Source organism: Drosophila pseudoobscura, chromosome 4 (genome assembly GCF_009870125.1).
Source record: "Drosophila pseudoobscura strain MV-25-SWS-2005 chromosome 4, UCI_Dpse_MV25, whole genome shotgun sequence".
Taxonomy (NCBI): domain Eukaryota; kingdom Metazoa; phylum Arthropoda; class Insecta; order Diptera; family Drosophilidae; genus Drosophila; species Drosophila pseudoobscura.
In genome coordinates, this window is record NC_046681.1 from 25352331 (window position 1) to 25368117 (window position 15787).

At 40.0% G+C, this 15787-nt stretch overlaps 2 protein-coding genes and 2 long non-coding RNA genes across 7 annotated transcripts; 2 read left to right on the forward strand and 2 right to left on the reverse strand.

Moving 5' to 3' along the window:
• The first annotated feature begins 174 nt into the window (after positions 1-174).
• vari (MAGUK p55 subfamily member vari) lies at positions 175-9205 on the forward strand. 2 transcript variants are annotated; one of them, XM_033379947.1, is made up of 9 exons: positions 175-284; positions 356-453; positions 5782-5934; positions 6151-6648; positions 7241-7501; positions 7562-7772; positions 7835-8166; positions 8240-8314; positions 8497-9205. In XM_033379947.1, the coding sequence occupies exons 1-9, from the start codon at positions 176-178 to the stop codon at positions 8671-8673; spliced, it is 1914 nt and encodes a 637-aa protein (XP_033235838.1). In that variant the 5' UTR covers position 175; the 3' UTR covers positions 8674-9205. The 2 variants fall into 2 exon arrangements, with proteins under 2 accessions (XP_033235838.1, XP_033235839.1); XM_033379948.1 differs by lacking the exons at positions 175-284; positions 356-453 and adding an exon at positions 2745-2789 and having other exon boundaries at positions 8497-8673.
• On the reverse strand, positions 9205-9995 carry Pomp (proteasome maturation protein). Its single transcript, XM_001356819.3, has 3 exons — positions 9841-9995; positions 9512-9777; positions 9205-9455 (listed from the first exon to the last, which is right to left on the reverse strand). Exons 1-3 carry the CDS (start codon positions 9841-9843, stop codon positions 9323-9325), a joined length of 402 nt encoding a protein of 133 aa, XP_001356855.1. The 5' UTR covers positions 9844-9995; the 3' UTR covers positions 9205-9322.
• Positions 9996-12420: 2425 nt separating this feature from the next.
• LOC26534325 (uncharacterized) lies at positions 12421-13544 on the forward strand. 3 transcript variants are annotated; one of them, XR_004469394.1, is made up of 3 exons: positions 12421-12749; positions 12816-12881; positions 12981-13102. It is a non-coding gene; the product is annotated as an uncharacterized lncRNA (long non-coding RNA). The 3 variants fall into 3 exon arrangements; XR_004469393.1 differs by having other exon boundaries at positions 12422-12749; positions 12816-12919; positions 12984-13103; XR_004469392.1 differs by having other exon boundaries at positions 12423-12749; positions 12816-12919; positions 12981-13544.
• On the reverse strand, positions 12786-15649 carry LOC117184154 (uncharacterized). Its single transcript, XR_004469395.1, has 2 exons — positions 15392-15649; positions 12786-13476 (listed from the first exon to the last, which is right to left on the reverse strand). It is a non-coding gene; the product is annotated as an uncharacterized lncRNA (long non-coding RNA).
• Positions 15650-15787: the final 138 nt, after the last annotated feature.

Sequence of the window (15787 nt, forward strand, 5' to 3'; positions counted from 1 at the left end):
AATAAGTTGTGTGCTGAAAAATATCTGCCGGAATGCCCCTGAAGAAGAACCTGTAATACACAATCGAATTCGAGTTCCTTAACCTTCGAATTGATTCATTTGTGGCCATTATTTTGGACTCGACTCTCCCCCCTTTCTCTCTGCCACTTCGTGTCTCTTCGTTGGTGGCTCCAGAATGGTGCGCTGGAGTGCTCGGTCCCGTCGGGCGGCGCGTCAGGACAAGGTTGAACTTCTGGCCAGCAACAATAGGGTCAGTGCCGGCGAGAATGATACATCCGATAACGGTAGGTCTAGCGGTACATTAAGCTGTCGAAACGATTGTCATTTACGATTGGTTTACGATTACGATTCTTAGCCGCGTTTCGGCACTCCACGGACCTCTCCGACCACGATGAGATCTTTCTGAAGGGCCTGCTGCTCAGCAATCCCAACACGCCCCACAAGGAGCTGATGGTAAGTGGACCAGAACACGAATCACATTTATTTCTGACCCAGTTACACCCGTTTTCCAGTGAGCATCTGTTCAATAAGAAAATTGCGCATACGTTTCTTCTTTTTCCACACACACATTTTTCCATTCAATTTCCACACCCATACACAGGCCCCCGTACAGGGGCAATCTTTGTTTACTTTATCGATGGCAATGCATGCTGATTTTCGGTCTAGATATTATGTATGTTCTCTGTGTGTATGCGTGTGGTGTGCTGTGCTGTGCTTTCTTTATTACATCATTTTCCTTTGGGGGTATATCCATGGCTGATTGCTTTACCAAATCATTTATCCCCAACGAAGTGGACTCTTTATAACCCGCTAAAGGGTGAATGATATCCACCGTCGGGGCAACTCTGAGCTCTTCTATTTTATCCGCATATTCTTGGAGTATTTTTTGGCCCCACATTAACACCATCTTTGCTTTTCTTTTCACACTTATTTTCGCACTAAACTTGACCCCGTTGAGGCGGAAGATGAGTTTGAGCTAAACAGAATGGGGTCTTTATTAGATCTTTATTGTGATATAATGGACTTGCCTGAGCCCAACAAAAGTCATGCCTTCCAGTTTCGTAGTAAAATCTGCGTAAAAATGGTAGCTTAATCAAATAGTAAATATTTGTGGATTGTTTATGCGGCAAACACGCGAATTGCCTGGGAAAAACAATAAAAGAAATGTTTTTCTAAGGATAAAACCGAAATGGGAATGCCCTATAAAGGCGTTGGATGCATGCAAGTTTTCCTATAGTTCCAGGACTATTGCGTGTCGAAGAATTTTTCTGTATATTGATAGAAGGATAAGTAGATATTCCCTTGAAAGATATTCAAAGATGTGGACCCAAGGTGTTCTCCCAAGAAATCTGTTTTTTCTGTATTGGGAATCCAATTTTTAAAATCTGGATAATTGATTATTTTTTTCCATAATCCTTCGCCCTAAGATTACCTAATGCTTAAATGCGGTTTTTAATGGTATATATCATCTCCTTTAACCAAACCTATACTCGAATTCGCCATAACCTTAAACCAGCTTTAGGAAAACCCCAAACCACAAAAATAATCAAAAGCGACATCGCGTGACGCGGATAATTAGAATCCCACATTTTCCTAGGTGGAATAGTTTGTGGCTGTAGCTTTTGCTTTTGCGGTCTGTGGCAGTTGAGAAAGGCCAGTGAAAGTAATTAAAACCACAAGTCACGAGATAAGAAAATATGAAATGTCACTTACCCGAAAACCCAAACCAAATACTCCCCCTACCATCGCTGCTCTCTCAACACTCCTCGAGCACTCCCCTATTTTATGCAGATTACATAAAATACGGCACAAGTCGCGGAGTCAACTCTTTAATATCCAACGTCCCAAAGAAGCTTTGTATCTGTATTGGTTTGAAGGGAAAACCGGTTTGAAAACATATTTCAACGTAAATAACACATACCTGTGGTGGCTTTATGTTACCTGCTTCTTCCATACGGGGTACAACGATGCACAAAAAGCACAAACTTGTTGGCCTACTAATGCAGCTCGCTTGCTGAGAGAGATTCATAGATGGAGAGAGAGAGAGAGCGTAAAAGCTTAGCAGAGTGTGAGAATCTGTGAGATCTTCAGATAACTACGAAAGAGCAGAGCAGAAGAGCTTTAAAGTCATTGAAAGATACCCAGAATGGTATATTTGAGATTGAAATCATTTTTAAAACCACGAATGCAGAAAGTTTACAGAGAAGTTCAGATCGTATCGCTACGCAGGTCTCTTCAGGGGTATATTGATTTAATGAAAATGTATAGCATAAAATATATTCGTATTAAGCACAAGAGCAATCAAATATAAACTATATCCAAAAGAAAAGAATAGCACATTGGAGTACTTATTATAATTTTGGCAGTCAGTGAATCTTCTCATTAAAAAGTTTGTTTGCATAGCCCCTGCCTGTTGCACCTCTGATTATAGTTCTAATTAGTAAATATCTTAAAGTCGACCACATCGTTCGTTCTTACTCGTAAGTCACTGTTAAAGCTAACATTATACTTAAAACTGTTCTCAGAAAGATAGAAAGAGAGAGAACTAGAGAGATAGAGCGCTGCTCAAAGTCTCTGTTAAACAACAGTGTTAGTCTCTGCTAAGCGTACAGTTGTAACGTAAGCTAAGATAACATGAGCTTTACGCACACCATTAAACCGAAGCACACGGCAAGAGCGAGCTCTCGTTCCCGTTCTCTTGGATACTTGGATACTAGCGAGCGCTAGCCCTAGCTCTGTGCCGTACAAATGAAACTCATGTGAGTCAGATACTTTTAAGCAGTACTAAGGTGAGGTTGGATCCACAAAACACGCGCGCGCTACGGTCCGTTGGGGTTCCGGTTCGGGCTGGTTCGATTCAGTGAGCATTTGCTGAGCTAGTGTGTGTGTGTGTGTGAGCGTGGCTTAAACGGGGCGGCATATGCAACAGTTAGTTCGCTCTCTCTCTCTCTCTTTCTCTCTCTGTGAACGCGTCTTGACTTCATTTTATTTAAAATTTGTGCGTTTTAACCAAGAAAAAGGTGTTAATTCATCCAAGTTCCATCAACAGATCAATAATAAACAGTCGTTTAGTCGACTAAAATAGAAAAGTAGAGCAAATCGGATTGCTTTTGTTGTGTCCAAATTACTGCCTTGGAAACGAGAGCTTTTCTGTTAGCCAAGTTTACTTGCACATTGATGACGTAGTCGCGCTGTGTATCCCCCCCGCGACAAGAATTGTGTAACCTGGCCAACAAACAGCAGTCTTAACTGTGTTTTGGCATTTCCAAAAAAAATAATATCCAACTCTCACACAGATACTCACACCTGAACACACACCAACACACACACACAGTGCTCTCTCTCTCTCTCCGCGCTTTTGTGCTCTTCTTGGCTTTAAGCGCTCCCGCTCGCGCGTTTTGGGAGTGGCTCTACCTCTATCCGAAAAATAACCAAGAAAAAGTCAAGAAAAAAAGTGTAATTGAAAAACGAAAGGCGCTTCCAATCAACCATTAAACTTATGGAATAAATGTGTTTCAATTAATAATGTGATCCCGAGGGAAATTTCAATAAAAAAATACCCATCTGTAGATCGAATTTCCCAAGCATTAGCCTTGTCCAAAAGAGACAGAGAGAGAGGCGTTGTTGTTTACTTGCGTTGTGTTTGGTGTGTGTTTAATTAACAATTTGCTTAATTAGTAAGCACCTGTTGAAACGGTCAAGATGTGTATTTTTTTGTTTAAAGCAATTTGCGCTGTTGTCGTTGTCATGACAAACCCCATTTGGTGAGGTGAAAGCCCTTTACTGGCTATCAGGAACAACAACAACAACAAAAGGCACCACAGACAGCCACAAGCACAAAAGCAACAAGCAAAACAGGGTATTCGAAGCTTTAGATACTCTTTCAGATATATGGCTGTTCCATTTCTATTAGAGCTGCATTTTAAACTAACATCTGGAAATTGTAGTGCGTCAGAAAGCACACAGTTCTTACCATAATATTATTTCCTATGTAATCTACATATGTATAACTGAATTTTTATAGCTATGTAGATTGGTGGATTCAGTGGTTAATCGGTAATGTGAAATTTTAGATAGGATATTTGTATGATAGATACATTTGTATATGTACATCTTATATTTATGGAATAGTCTTCGATTCTAAACACATGTAACTTCTATAACGTATGGCTATGAATTATCTTCACAAACAAAGACATTTTGAACGATTATTCTAGATCGATCTATCTAATCAGGTCTAGATGAGGTATTCAGAATGATATAATATATGATATTGTTATCCGATGTTGAACTTACCAACAAAAGATACGAATGAATGCACATAAATCCAAAACTAAGAGACTGCGCCCTTCAAAAGCCTTAAATGATGATCAAGAATAGATATAGTAGACTCTTAGAATCGGTAACATCTACTCAAAATCATGGTACCCTTTTTTGAAAAGGGTACCACAGACAGAAAGAGGAACGGTACAGCAAATGCAGAAAAGTATCAATGACAATTGTCGCCTGTGCGTGTGCTTGTGTTTGTGTGGGTGTTCACGAGGATGGGGATTATCTGTCGCGTGTCTTTGTGTGTGGTGGGGCTTCTTCAGTCTTTTCACACGGAAGAAGAGCTAAAGAGCTGAAATACTGAAGGCTGGGGCACCGAAACATGATCTTCGTCAGACAAAAATGTCTAAATAAATAAACAGCAGTCGACGGTGGGCACCAAGCCAATTCCAATATCCCAGGGAGGAAATGAGGAAGTGAATAAGAAGAGGAAGGGTTAGATTACTAAACCTTATCTGTGGAGTGTGATATGACATTCGGTTTGAAGCTAAGGAGAAGGTGATTGGACGAGGAGAGGAATGGTTTCAGTTGATGGATAATAAAGTACCATTCAATGGAAGACTGAAGGAATATTCTTGGATACGTAAAGAAAAATAATTAAAAATTATTATTCTAATATCTGGTAAAGTAGTTTCATGCAGGTTGTGAAATGCAAGTATTCTTTCAATAGAAAATCAATAAAAGTTCATGGAAAGAATGTACTTTCAGCAAGTGCAATTGACCAAGCTTTCGCCACATAATCATAATGCTCTATGGACGTCCTCCCCCTACACTCCTGGTATTTTCCATCATCTAGTGGAAAAAGAGAAACAGCGAAAGAGAAAAGATATATATATATATAGACAGACACAGACGTATACGTATTCGTATAAATATTGCATGAGGTTGACTCAGAGCCGTCTCGTCATGTCTTCCCCAAGCGTGGGCGGAAACTGCAAAAGGGGGAAAAATAATATATACACGACAAGAAGGAGGCGCCGCCGACGACGAAAGCAAATTCCAAAACAAAAAATCAAAAAAAGGGGTACAAAAGAATGGCAAAGCCGGAAGATAGAAATTATGTGCAATTAAAGCAGAAAATTCACTTTTTATTCGTAGACCTCAGACGACCCAAATTAAAGGCAAGAGCGACCCAATTTTTGACCTAAGGCTCGAAATATTTCGTTGTCTTTTGCGAAACACACACAAAAGGTCACCGGGGTTAAATGGGGGTAGGGTGGAAACAGTGCCAGAGAGCCTCTCCAAAAAAGAACTTGTACCAATTAACGCACTCACTCAATTAACCCAAAGTGAATGGGATGGAGTGGCTGGATGGATGGATTCAAGACAAGACGATATGACTCGACTTGACCTAGGGCAGGCACGCCCCAGCCCCAGCCTCAGTCAGAATTTAATTAGATGTACATGACAAATGTTTGATGCTTATTCTGTTTATTATTCTGGTTCTTATAGCTAAATCCCACAGAGCCACAGCCAGTGCCAGTCTTTCTGCCCGCTCATCTCAACAACAAACCGATCTGTGACGATATCATACGTAAATTTTCACCCTCAAGGCGATTGGAGTCGCGAGAACTCGCTAAACTTTTGGCCCAACCTCATTTTCGTGTAAGTAAAAGAAAGGGTTTTTCCTCCTGCATATTTTCGTAGATTCTGTATATCCTTCAAGAGGGGTTCTTAAGTTAATCGAGTGTTTGCAATGTAAAGGAGGTCGACTGTACCAAAAGCATTTTCCCCCACAGCTAAGCTTTCTTTCTTATTTTTTTCCACTCAATATGCCTCATACTCACATTCTCTTTCTCAATTTGTTCTCTTCTTTCTTAGGCTCTCTTGCGCGCCCACGATGAGATAGGGTATTTGTTCGAGCAACGTTTGAAAGCTGTCGGCGGCTCAACCACCCAACTAGAACTAGCCAGTCAACGCCCATCTGGGAAGTATCTCTACACGGAGGATATACTAAAGTGCAAGATGCCAGTGGAGACCATCAAGATGGTGGGTCTGCGTCGGGACCCCAGCAAGCCCCTGGGCCTCACCGTCGAAATGGACGAGTACAAGCAGCTGGTTATTGCTCGGATACTGGCTGGGGGTGTCATCGATAAACAGAGCATGCTGCATGTCGGTGATGTTATACTGGAGGTGAATGGGACACCAGTGCATTCGCCCGACGAGCTCCAGGTGGAGGTCTCTCGGGCCAAGGAGAATCTGACCCTGAAAATTGGGCCCAATGTGGATGAGGAGATCAAGAGTGGTCGCTATACCGTGAGTGGGGGTCAGGTAAAACAGAATGGCATCGCGGGTCTTGAGACGGGCAAGAAGTTAACGGTAAGTTTTGGATGTGTTTTAAATATTTACCGTTTTATTGGAGAGTTGCTCCAAAGACAAAATAAATAGTAGCCTATACATTTTAATGGTATACCATTTTAGGTGATTGAATCGAGTCTGTTTTTAGATTTTTACGATCTCAAACACATCGCTGCATACAACCATTAAAATGTAAGGGCCTCATCTTACTATGTATTTATATTGTCTTTGATTTCTGCAAGAATTTTCTGCTTTTTTGCATGGATTTTTGATTAGCTTTGAAGAAGTTTTTTGCTTTAGGTGTTACCCCCAATTTTTGCTATAATTTCCTATACCCCCAACATTTTTGAATGCATTTTAAGAACGAAACCTAAATTCCATAGATTTTTGCAATATGAATAAACAAACATATAGTATTCACATATAGGAACGATATAGCATTCCACTCATACACTCCTAAATTATAATTGAATAAATAATAGCTAATCTTAGAACAAAGTCCCACTTCAAAATTCTCGAATCACTTGCAACTAAGTAAGTAAATCTTGGCTTAAGCTACACATATAAACTAGACAAACCTATATTAATATCTGATGTGTCTGTTTATCCACAGTGCTATATGCGTGCCTTGTTTGCATATAATCCCTCAGAGGATTCTTTACTGCCATGCAGGGATATTGGACTGCCCTTCAAATCGGGTGACATTTTGCAGATCATCAATGTCAAGGACCCCAATTGGTGGCAGGCCAAGAATATAACCGCGGAATCGGATAAAATTGGTCTAATTCCCTCACAAGAGTTGGAGGAGCGGCGTAAAGCCTTTGTGGCACCCGAGGCGGACTATGTGCACAAAATTGGAATCTGTGGCACGAGGGTGAGTGCTTCATTAAAGCCAAAATTTAATCCCTATCTAATCCCATTTTTATCGATGCAGATCTCCAAACGAAAGCGAAAGACCATGTACCGTTCCGTGGCCAATTGCGAGTTCGATAAGGCGGAACTTCTCCTCTATGAGGAGGTCACCCGTATGCCGCCGTTCCGCAGGAAAACCCTGGTACTGATTGGCGTCTCCGGTGTGGGCAGACGCACGCTCAAAAATCGCCTGATCAATAGCGATGTGGATAAGTTTGGAGCAGTTATTCCTCGTAAGTCATACAGCCCCTTAAATGAGCACAAAAAATGCATTATATATCATCCTATTTAACAGATACAAGTCGGCCGAAGCGCGCTTTAGAGGAGAATGGTACAAGCTATTGGTTTATGGATCGTGAGGAAATGGAGGAGGCCGTCAAACAGAACGAGTTTCTCGAGTATGGCGAACACAATGGCAATCTTTATGGCACCCATTTGCAGTCCATCAAGGATGTAATCAATAGCGGTCGCATGTGCATCCTGGACTGTGCACCAAACGCACTCAAGATCCTTCACAATAGCCAGGAACTGATGCCATTTGTTATATTTGTTGCGGCGCCAGGCATGGATCAGCTCAAGACAATCTATGCCGATCGTCGGGCCACCGGTTCCAATAGAAATCTATCCGTATGTCCTTAGTGTAGTGGCCAACCCATAGACTCCTTTAATTGTTGTACGTTACCCTTTTGCATTTCCACAGTTTGATCGTCAAAGTTCCATACGCTTCAGCTCCAGGCGGGCACGTACGCTCGAGTCGTTAGCATCGCTTTATGAGGTAAAGTCCCCCACCCTAGATATATGCACTCTAAAAAAAGGATTAATCTTGTATTACACACACACGATCATCCGCTTTTGTGCACACTCGACCCCTAGGCCACACTAGTAGCCCTCTTAGATATATGCCTGAATACCCAGACATTGCTTAACACATACGATTTGTATCGGTTCTCTCCGCAGGATGACGATCTGGTTGCCACCGTCGAGGAGAGCAGCTTTGTTCAGCGAAAGTACGAGAAATACTTCGATATGGTCATTATCAACGAGGACTTTGATGAGACGTTCCGCCAGGTGGTGGAGACCCTCGATCAGATGAGCCACGAAGATCAGTGGGTGCCCGTGAATTGGATCTACTAAAATCGGAAATCAGCCTAAGCTACAGCATTGTCTCCTTGCATATACATATAACGAAACGAAAACAAATTACAACATAAATCTCTGAAGAATATTCCAGTAATTGAACCACGTCGAGTATTTAAACTATCTATATTGATTTGATCAGTTATTGTTGTATCCAAATTTGATTATCTTTATGTATATATGCATTTTTTGTATCGTTTTTGAAATGCTTCGAGTTTCCCTAAGTGAAATGCCCTCCGTGTATTCTTCGGTTTGTCCTAAATGTAAGCCTTATTTTACGAAACGAATTCGTCCATTTTACAATCTATATTTTTGTTTAATTTATACAAAAATCTTTAATTGTACTTTCTCTAATGTTTTTATATCCAATTTATAATTTTAACGAATCTCCTGAGTACAAGAAACAATCCTTTCTGCCAATATTTCAGTTAGCATTTAGTTTTGTTTGAATAAAGTGTATAAGTTAAAAGAAACTAGCTAAATATTGACCTTACAGCGATGAAGAAATAAATGAATTTGGCTCAAAAATTAAGGGAATCGCACGTTCTTTCATCTGTTAGCCCGGGGACCACTTATTTAATTTATTTTCTGAATTATATCGTTTTGAATGTTTGCTAGACGCTAAGCGTTTTAAGAGTACGTGGATTTAGTAGATGCCGAGAGATTTCTCCACCACGGCGTGTGGCTGACGCATGTGCTCGTTGTATTCTGGCAGACCCAAAAAGTCCTCAAAGTTGATACTTTCATTGCGTCCAGTCAGCACATCATCCATGAAGTTGCTAAAAGAAGCAGCACATTACAACAGGACCCATATTTTCCTATGGCAACCACTCACCTGGAGGGCAAGAAGGGCAGACGTCCCACCTGGCGAGCGGAGTGACGTTCCATGCCCATCTTCAAGGGAATACCCAGACCCTCGCGATTGCGCAGCATCTGCATATTGAGGGAATACTGGTGCTCATTGTAGTTAGCCTCCGAGTCGCGAAGACGATGCACATGGGACAGTTGATTAAAGCAGTTCTCCTCCGTGGGCATTCCCACTTTGCCGGATGCATGGAGCACCGTCAATTCGCTAGGCTGCACTTTCAACGATTGCTGATTCTACGCGGGACGCATTCGCACTGTGTTAATAGACCTCCAATATAGTCGCACCACATTACTCACCATTTTGCTTATAATTTGTATTCAATTTGAACAGTTTTTATATTAATTTAACGAAATTTACAAACTTTTGTTGAATGACAATCAAAAAAGTAGAGCAGTGTGACCGACCCTCAGAGATATACCGTCTTACTTTAAAAATATACCGTAAATATACTGACGAGCTAAAGTTCTATTATACATATTCCTCAATTTTGATATTCCGTCGCATATTAATAGCTATATAGAACATTTAGCCATGCCCATATAATTTAAACCGATTAATGAATCAATTTTCTACTGAACTGGCTTATTTTAAATAATTGCTTTTATTGGATTTCTATATAACATTGAAAATTAAATTAATATATTGATGAAATCGACAAAATATACCATTATATTGTATATCGATATAACGATATATCGAAATGAATTAAAAATACCAGAAACGGTGTGTTAAGAATAGTGTGACCGCAGTATACCGTCTCATTTTTTAAATATACCGAAAATATACTGACGGAAAAATTAACTTAACCCACTTAGCCCGCTTAATTTAAACAGGTGAAGAGCTTATATTAAACAGCGAAAAATATTACTGTGTGTAAATTATTCATGTCCTTCCTCCTTACTTCGAAACAAAATTTCCACAAAATCTTTACCCCTGAACTGCGCGAAGATGTTTAAATGACCAAATAAGTCAAAACAAAAAACGTATGCATATTTATTGATATGCGAAAGTGCTGTAGCAGTTAGCTTTTGATGAGGAGTACAATTAATAATGGCGCCAAATGCTGAGTTTGGATTTAAAGCGAAAGATAGTAGATTACAGAATATTAATTGTTATTAATAAGCCAATATACGCTTTTTACTGTCCTTGAAAGTTTTTAGTTGGGGATCTGTTTTTCTATTTAATTTCTTTTAATTTCCCTGTCACTGTGTGTTGTAGCAACTAGCTTGTGTAACTAGCTGTTACATAGCAGTGGGCGCCAGTTTTGAATTTAAATCGCGAAAGAACTCACAAAAACTGAAATTATGGATATCTCATTTGATTTTATGCGAAATAATATATTCTGAAATTTATGTGTAATAACTCGCTTTGACTCGTACAATTCAGTTTCGATTTAGATAAACTTTTGTGCGTTTTTCTATGTAAATTCCTTTTATTAGCGTAGTTAGCACTTTTTGTCAAATGACGAACTTGAGTGTTGTGATTAATTACACCCTCGCCAACCACACCACAACCAAAAAATATCAAAAACACACACTGGCACGCACAGACATGCACACATGACGACTCTGGGGCACGGCTCTAATCAATTCAATCAACAAATCAAATCAAAGCCCCAAAACAAACGCCAATTTGTTGTTTTCTTTTTTCACGCCCACACCTTTTAGCGGCATTTATGATCTTCTGCTCCACAGAGCAGCGATTCATTTGCAGTGACAATCTGACAAACTGACAAACAGATAGTCCGAGCTGAACCACAGTCGACAAATCACACGACAGAGTTTAATTAGTGCATGGTCACTAATAAACATTTCGTTGCTGGGACAATGAATTTGGTGTTAATCAAACTCCCGCATACAATGGACACAAACTGTCTCCGGGGCGGTTTTAAGCCACTCTCCAGTCTCAAGTCGTCTGATCGATCTGAACTTGAAACTAACAAAACCAGAAATACCAAAACAATAACCGGATAAGGTTGGGAATGGTTTTGAAATCGAAAAATATGAAGGCATATGCAAATTTTGACTCGAGAAGAGGTGATGTATATTCGTATGGTCTATGATTTATAAATTGGCGTCTGTTTTGTGCATTGTTTTGATGCATACTTTACGATGATTTAACATAATTTATTTAACGTTATATGTCTGACTTTTGCTAATTCCATAAAAACATAAGTAAATAAGAAAGGATGTGCCTCTTAGTCTAATTCTCATGCATATATTTACCATTTTTTGTGATTTGCCTATATTAATATTTATATATTATTATTATATATTTAAATATATTTAACAAATATAAAGTGAGTTTCAACCAAAAAAATATAAAGATTTGCTAAATTTGAGTAAGTTTGTGTTTTAGAAAGAAGATGGAACAATGAGGGACGACTTTGTAAGCTGATATCGTGAGCCAGGGAAATACGTGTTAGGTGGTGCACAATGCCTTGGTGAACTGGGATAGATTCCCACCATCCTTGGTGATGCTTCTAAGGTAAATAGCAACTTGGAACGATTCTCTGCGTCCGTATAAAAGCCATCGACGGTGCTAGAGAAGACTGTAGATCCACTAGTGCTGCTGTCGCATCTATAAGGCAATTCGGTTAATTCAGATGCAGCCATAAATATCGATGTATGTATGTATGTATGTCTACAACAATTATAACGATCTTCTCTTTATTATAGATTATTCAGAACTTATAAATGAGTCAGAAAATGGCTTGCCAGACTTCCCCAGATAAGCGAGGTAAATCGATTAAAGAAAGCATACCCTAATACGAACATAAATTAATATTAGAATTATATAATACAAAATGAAACTGGCTATAATTATTTATGGCTGCTAATGAGTACTACTAAAAATTCTTTGGGTTCAAATCAGTTTCAGTTCTGATTAGATTTAAGAATTTGGCATAAAACTTTGAATATTTTTAAACAAATTTCTATCAAAATGGTTCTCCCCAAAAAGGCCTTTCCAACTGTCTGTAAACCCTTTCCACATCGAATCTCTTTCAGCGATTGATTTATGGTGCTTACTTTCCGTTTTATGCGGCCAACGTCCAATTAATACATAGTAGAGTAGAGTAGAGGAGTACGAAACGAATCGACTCGACCAGATATACATCTTCTTGGATATAACATACACTAGACGACGACGCACAATCGAAAGAGTCAACTATGTGCGAGGCGGGTAAATGGAGAGATCTCTCAGGGTGAGAAGATCAAAATGTAAAAGTCAAATAAAAGTATAACGTTCAAGAATTAACATTTTTTCACAGCAATAAATATATAAAAGTCAAAGATGTGTGCACAAAAGAGGGAACAGAGGCGTAACCAGAGAGGGGGTATGGATAGTTTCAGCTTGATTGGATCGAACATATGTGTAGATATCTATATATGGAGATGCCTGACTTATATGGCATTCAATTTATAATCTTTTGCAGCAGCCACATCCACTCCGCTGGATGCTGCACATCGTCCTCCATTGTCCAGCGCTAATAGAGACATACAACGCCAACTGGGAATTGATCGGCAGGCAGCATATCCCAGCGAGGAGACGCAACCGGGGGCTTCTTCGTTAACAGCAAAAAGTTTGAATTTTCGAACGTTTCGTTAGTTTTCGTCGGATGTCATAAACTTTTATGATCCAAAGACGAGGACAATGGGACGGCCAGCAGCAGCAAGCAGCTGTAAGCAGAAGTCAAGATGATTGGGCATTATGCTGCCGAGACCCAAAACCCAGTCCCAGTCCCAGGCCGGGACTCTGGGTCTCTTTCTTTTTAATGTTCATAGGGGTCGTCGCTGCTGCTTTGCACGATCCTCCGTCTCCTCCTCCCCCCCCATGGGTGCCAATTAAGATACGAAGAAGCGGTGCCTGGAGGGGGGGACGGATGCGAGACTCTGCTCTGGACCCTATTAGCAGCCATATTGGTGCAGGCACTGAGAAAAATCATACAGAAAATATAATGAAAATATTATGGAAAGGTGTGCAAATTTTTGTTTAAAAAATGATCAATGTTCTCAAAATATTTATTGAAGGCATCCTTCATATTTAAACAATTTAAGAATAAAACTAAGATTATACAATTTTCTATTAGAAACAATTGAATTTTATACAAATTGAACAGATTTTCACTCTAAAAAAATACTTTTCGTATTTTCTTTTAGTGTAATCCCTGCCATAAAAGTTATTCCCCGTTCGTGAGTGATCTGAGTAAGATCACTCCGTACATTTTATAGCCCCCACATACGGTCTCTGTAAACCCCGCTCCTGCATTTGATCTTGCTCTTGCTCTTGGTCCGTCCAATGGCCAACTGCTTTCACATGAAACCAGATACAGCCGACCATAAATCACTTGAGAGTGAGTGAGAGGATGAGGATGCTGCTTTTTATCCATTTTTGAGAATGTCATGGCATTTGCAAAATGGCGGACAGGACACTGAAGAACATAAGCTGTGAATTCACCGTAATTTTGCCACAGCCCTGCTGTGTAATGCAGTAGCTGGAAACAAGGGGCTGTCAGGAGTGCAAGGAGTGCAGGAGTGGGACATCAAACAGTCTGTGGGAGTCGGCAAAAGTCAAACATTTCGTTCCAGCAGACTGACCAAAGGCCAGCGACCAAGAACTGCACCGGGAACGGGTTGAGTTCCTCAAAAATTCTGCCCAAGCATCGGGGGAACAGATATACATACACCCGAATCGGCATGTGCATTTGGCGTAACAAACAAATGCAAACACACACTCCGGGCTCCGTCGACTGCAGTCCCAATTTCGGTTCCAAATTTTTCTGTTTTTTTTTTAGCATGTAGGTGCGAAAAACGTTGCCGTCCTCCACTTCCTTTATCTGCATCTGTATCGGTGGGTTTTTTCTGTGTCCATTTCTGGTTACTTGTCCCTGGGTTTTTGCATCGCATCGCTCTTACATAAAGTCAAAATATTGTCGGTACCATGTGTACAAACAGAGTAACCCCCAAAGCGAAAATATAAACCCATTCCCTCATTCCATTACGTCGGTATGCCTCTGACAGAGTTTTTAATCTTAAAACGTTTTTGGCCCAGGCCCAGGCCAGTGCACGTATTGAATTTTGTTGCACGGGTATCAAAATCTGGACAGGTTGTATATTTAACTTTCGGCTTTGACATTTCCGATTTTGCTAATCGTGTGCTCTATAAATCAACCGCTTGAGAGCCTCCGGCTGCCCATACCCAATGGAACACTACACCCATCCTGTCCTATCGATGGTGTCGTTGTCGTCTGGCACTTCAGATCGTCGTCTTGTTTGTTGTGACGGCAGGTCGATGGGGCGCCAATTAAATGGGTTTGAAAGGTATTTGCTTTATATACTACATATGTACATATACATATATTCATTTAGTATTTCATGGAAATTTGCTTGATATAAGTGCAATAAATGTTTAATCTATTGATATTTTATTCTTCACTTAAGTTTCACATAGAAAGATCATCGCTTTTTCGTTTGCACTCAAAAGATTAAACAGTACAATTCAGTACAGTCAATGTTGATCCAAATATCAACTTGAAGCTTTGTTAAAGGAATCACATACATATGTACATATGTATGAAATGAAACTTCTTCTTCGTAGAAGTCGATATTAAAAAGCAACAAAAAACGAACACTTTTTTTCCTGGCCTCAAATTGTTCGAAAAAGTCGAATGTATGTACATATAAGAAACCAAAATGAACCAAGTTTACCACTTTTTTAAGCGCTATAGCTTTGCAAACACAGCAAAGGCACAGATCATAAGCCAATATACATACATACATACATATGTACATATGTATGTAGCTTTTAGATGCACCAGCAAATTTTGCATTCAAAAATAAACTTAACTTCATCTTTTTCCACCATCAAACACTTGCACAGTCTCTCTCCATATATTAACTGCAATCCACGTGTGTTTAATTGACTTTTTATGAACTTTAATTGCAAACAAAATAAAGAGACACGAAGTCAATGGCCACAAAGCTGCATGACAGCTCTCTCGCCCTGCTGTTATATGTTATGCCTGAGTGCAAGTGAGCAGGCAATAGTGGCGTGGCTGCAGAGAGCCAAGCAATGGCTGAGAGCGTCAACGAAGAGTCGGGGGAGGGAGAATAATTGACAAGCTGCTCAATTGACGTGACGTTTCTGTAGTCGTTGTTGTTGTTGTTGTTGCTGGCAGTAGGTGGAGCGTCGCGTTGCGACCATTGTGAATGATTAACCCACAAATTAACCCTTAATAAAAAG

What these genes read in the sequence shown, in the direction of transcription:
- vari (XM_033379947.1), top strand. Translation starts at nt 176, where the DNA reads ATGGTGCGCTGGAGTGCTCGGTCCCGTCGGGCGGCGCGTCAGGACAAG. An exon ending in GAATGATACATCCGATAACG is followed by an intron (nt 285 to 355) that starts GTAGGTCTAGCG and finishes TACGATTCTTAG; the next exon opens with CCGCGTTTCGGCACTCCACG. An exon ending in TGGCCCAACCTCATTTTCGT is followed by an intron (nt 5,935 to 6,150) that starts GTAAGTAAAAGA and finishes CTTCTTTCTTAG; the next exon opens with GCTCTCTTGCGCGCCCACGA.
- Pomp (XM_001356819.3), bottom strand. An exon ending in CTGCCCTTCTTGCCCTCCAG is followed by an intron (nt 9,456 to 9,511) that starts GTGAGTGGTTGC and finishes TGCTTCTTTTAG; the next exon opens with CAACTTCATGGATGATGTGC.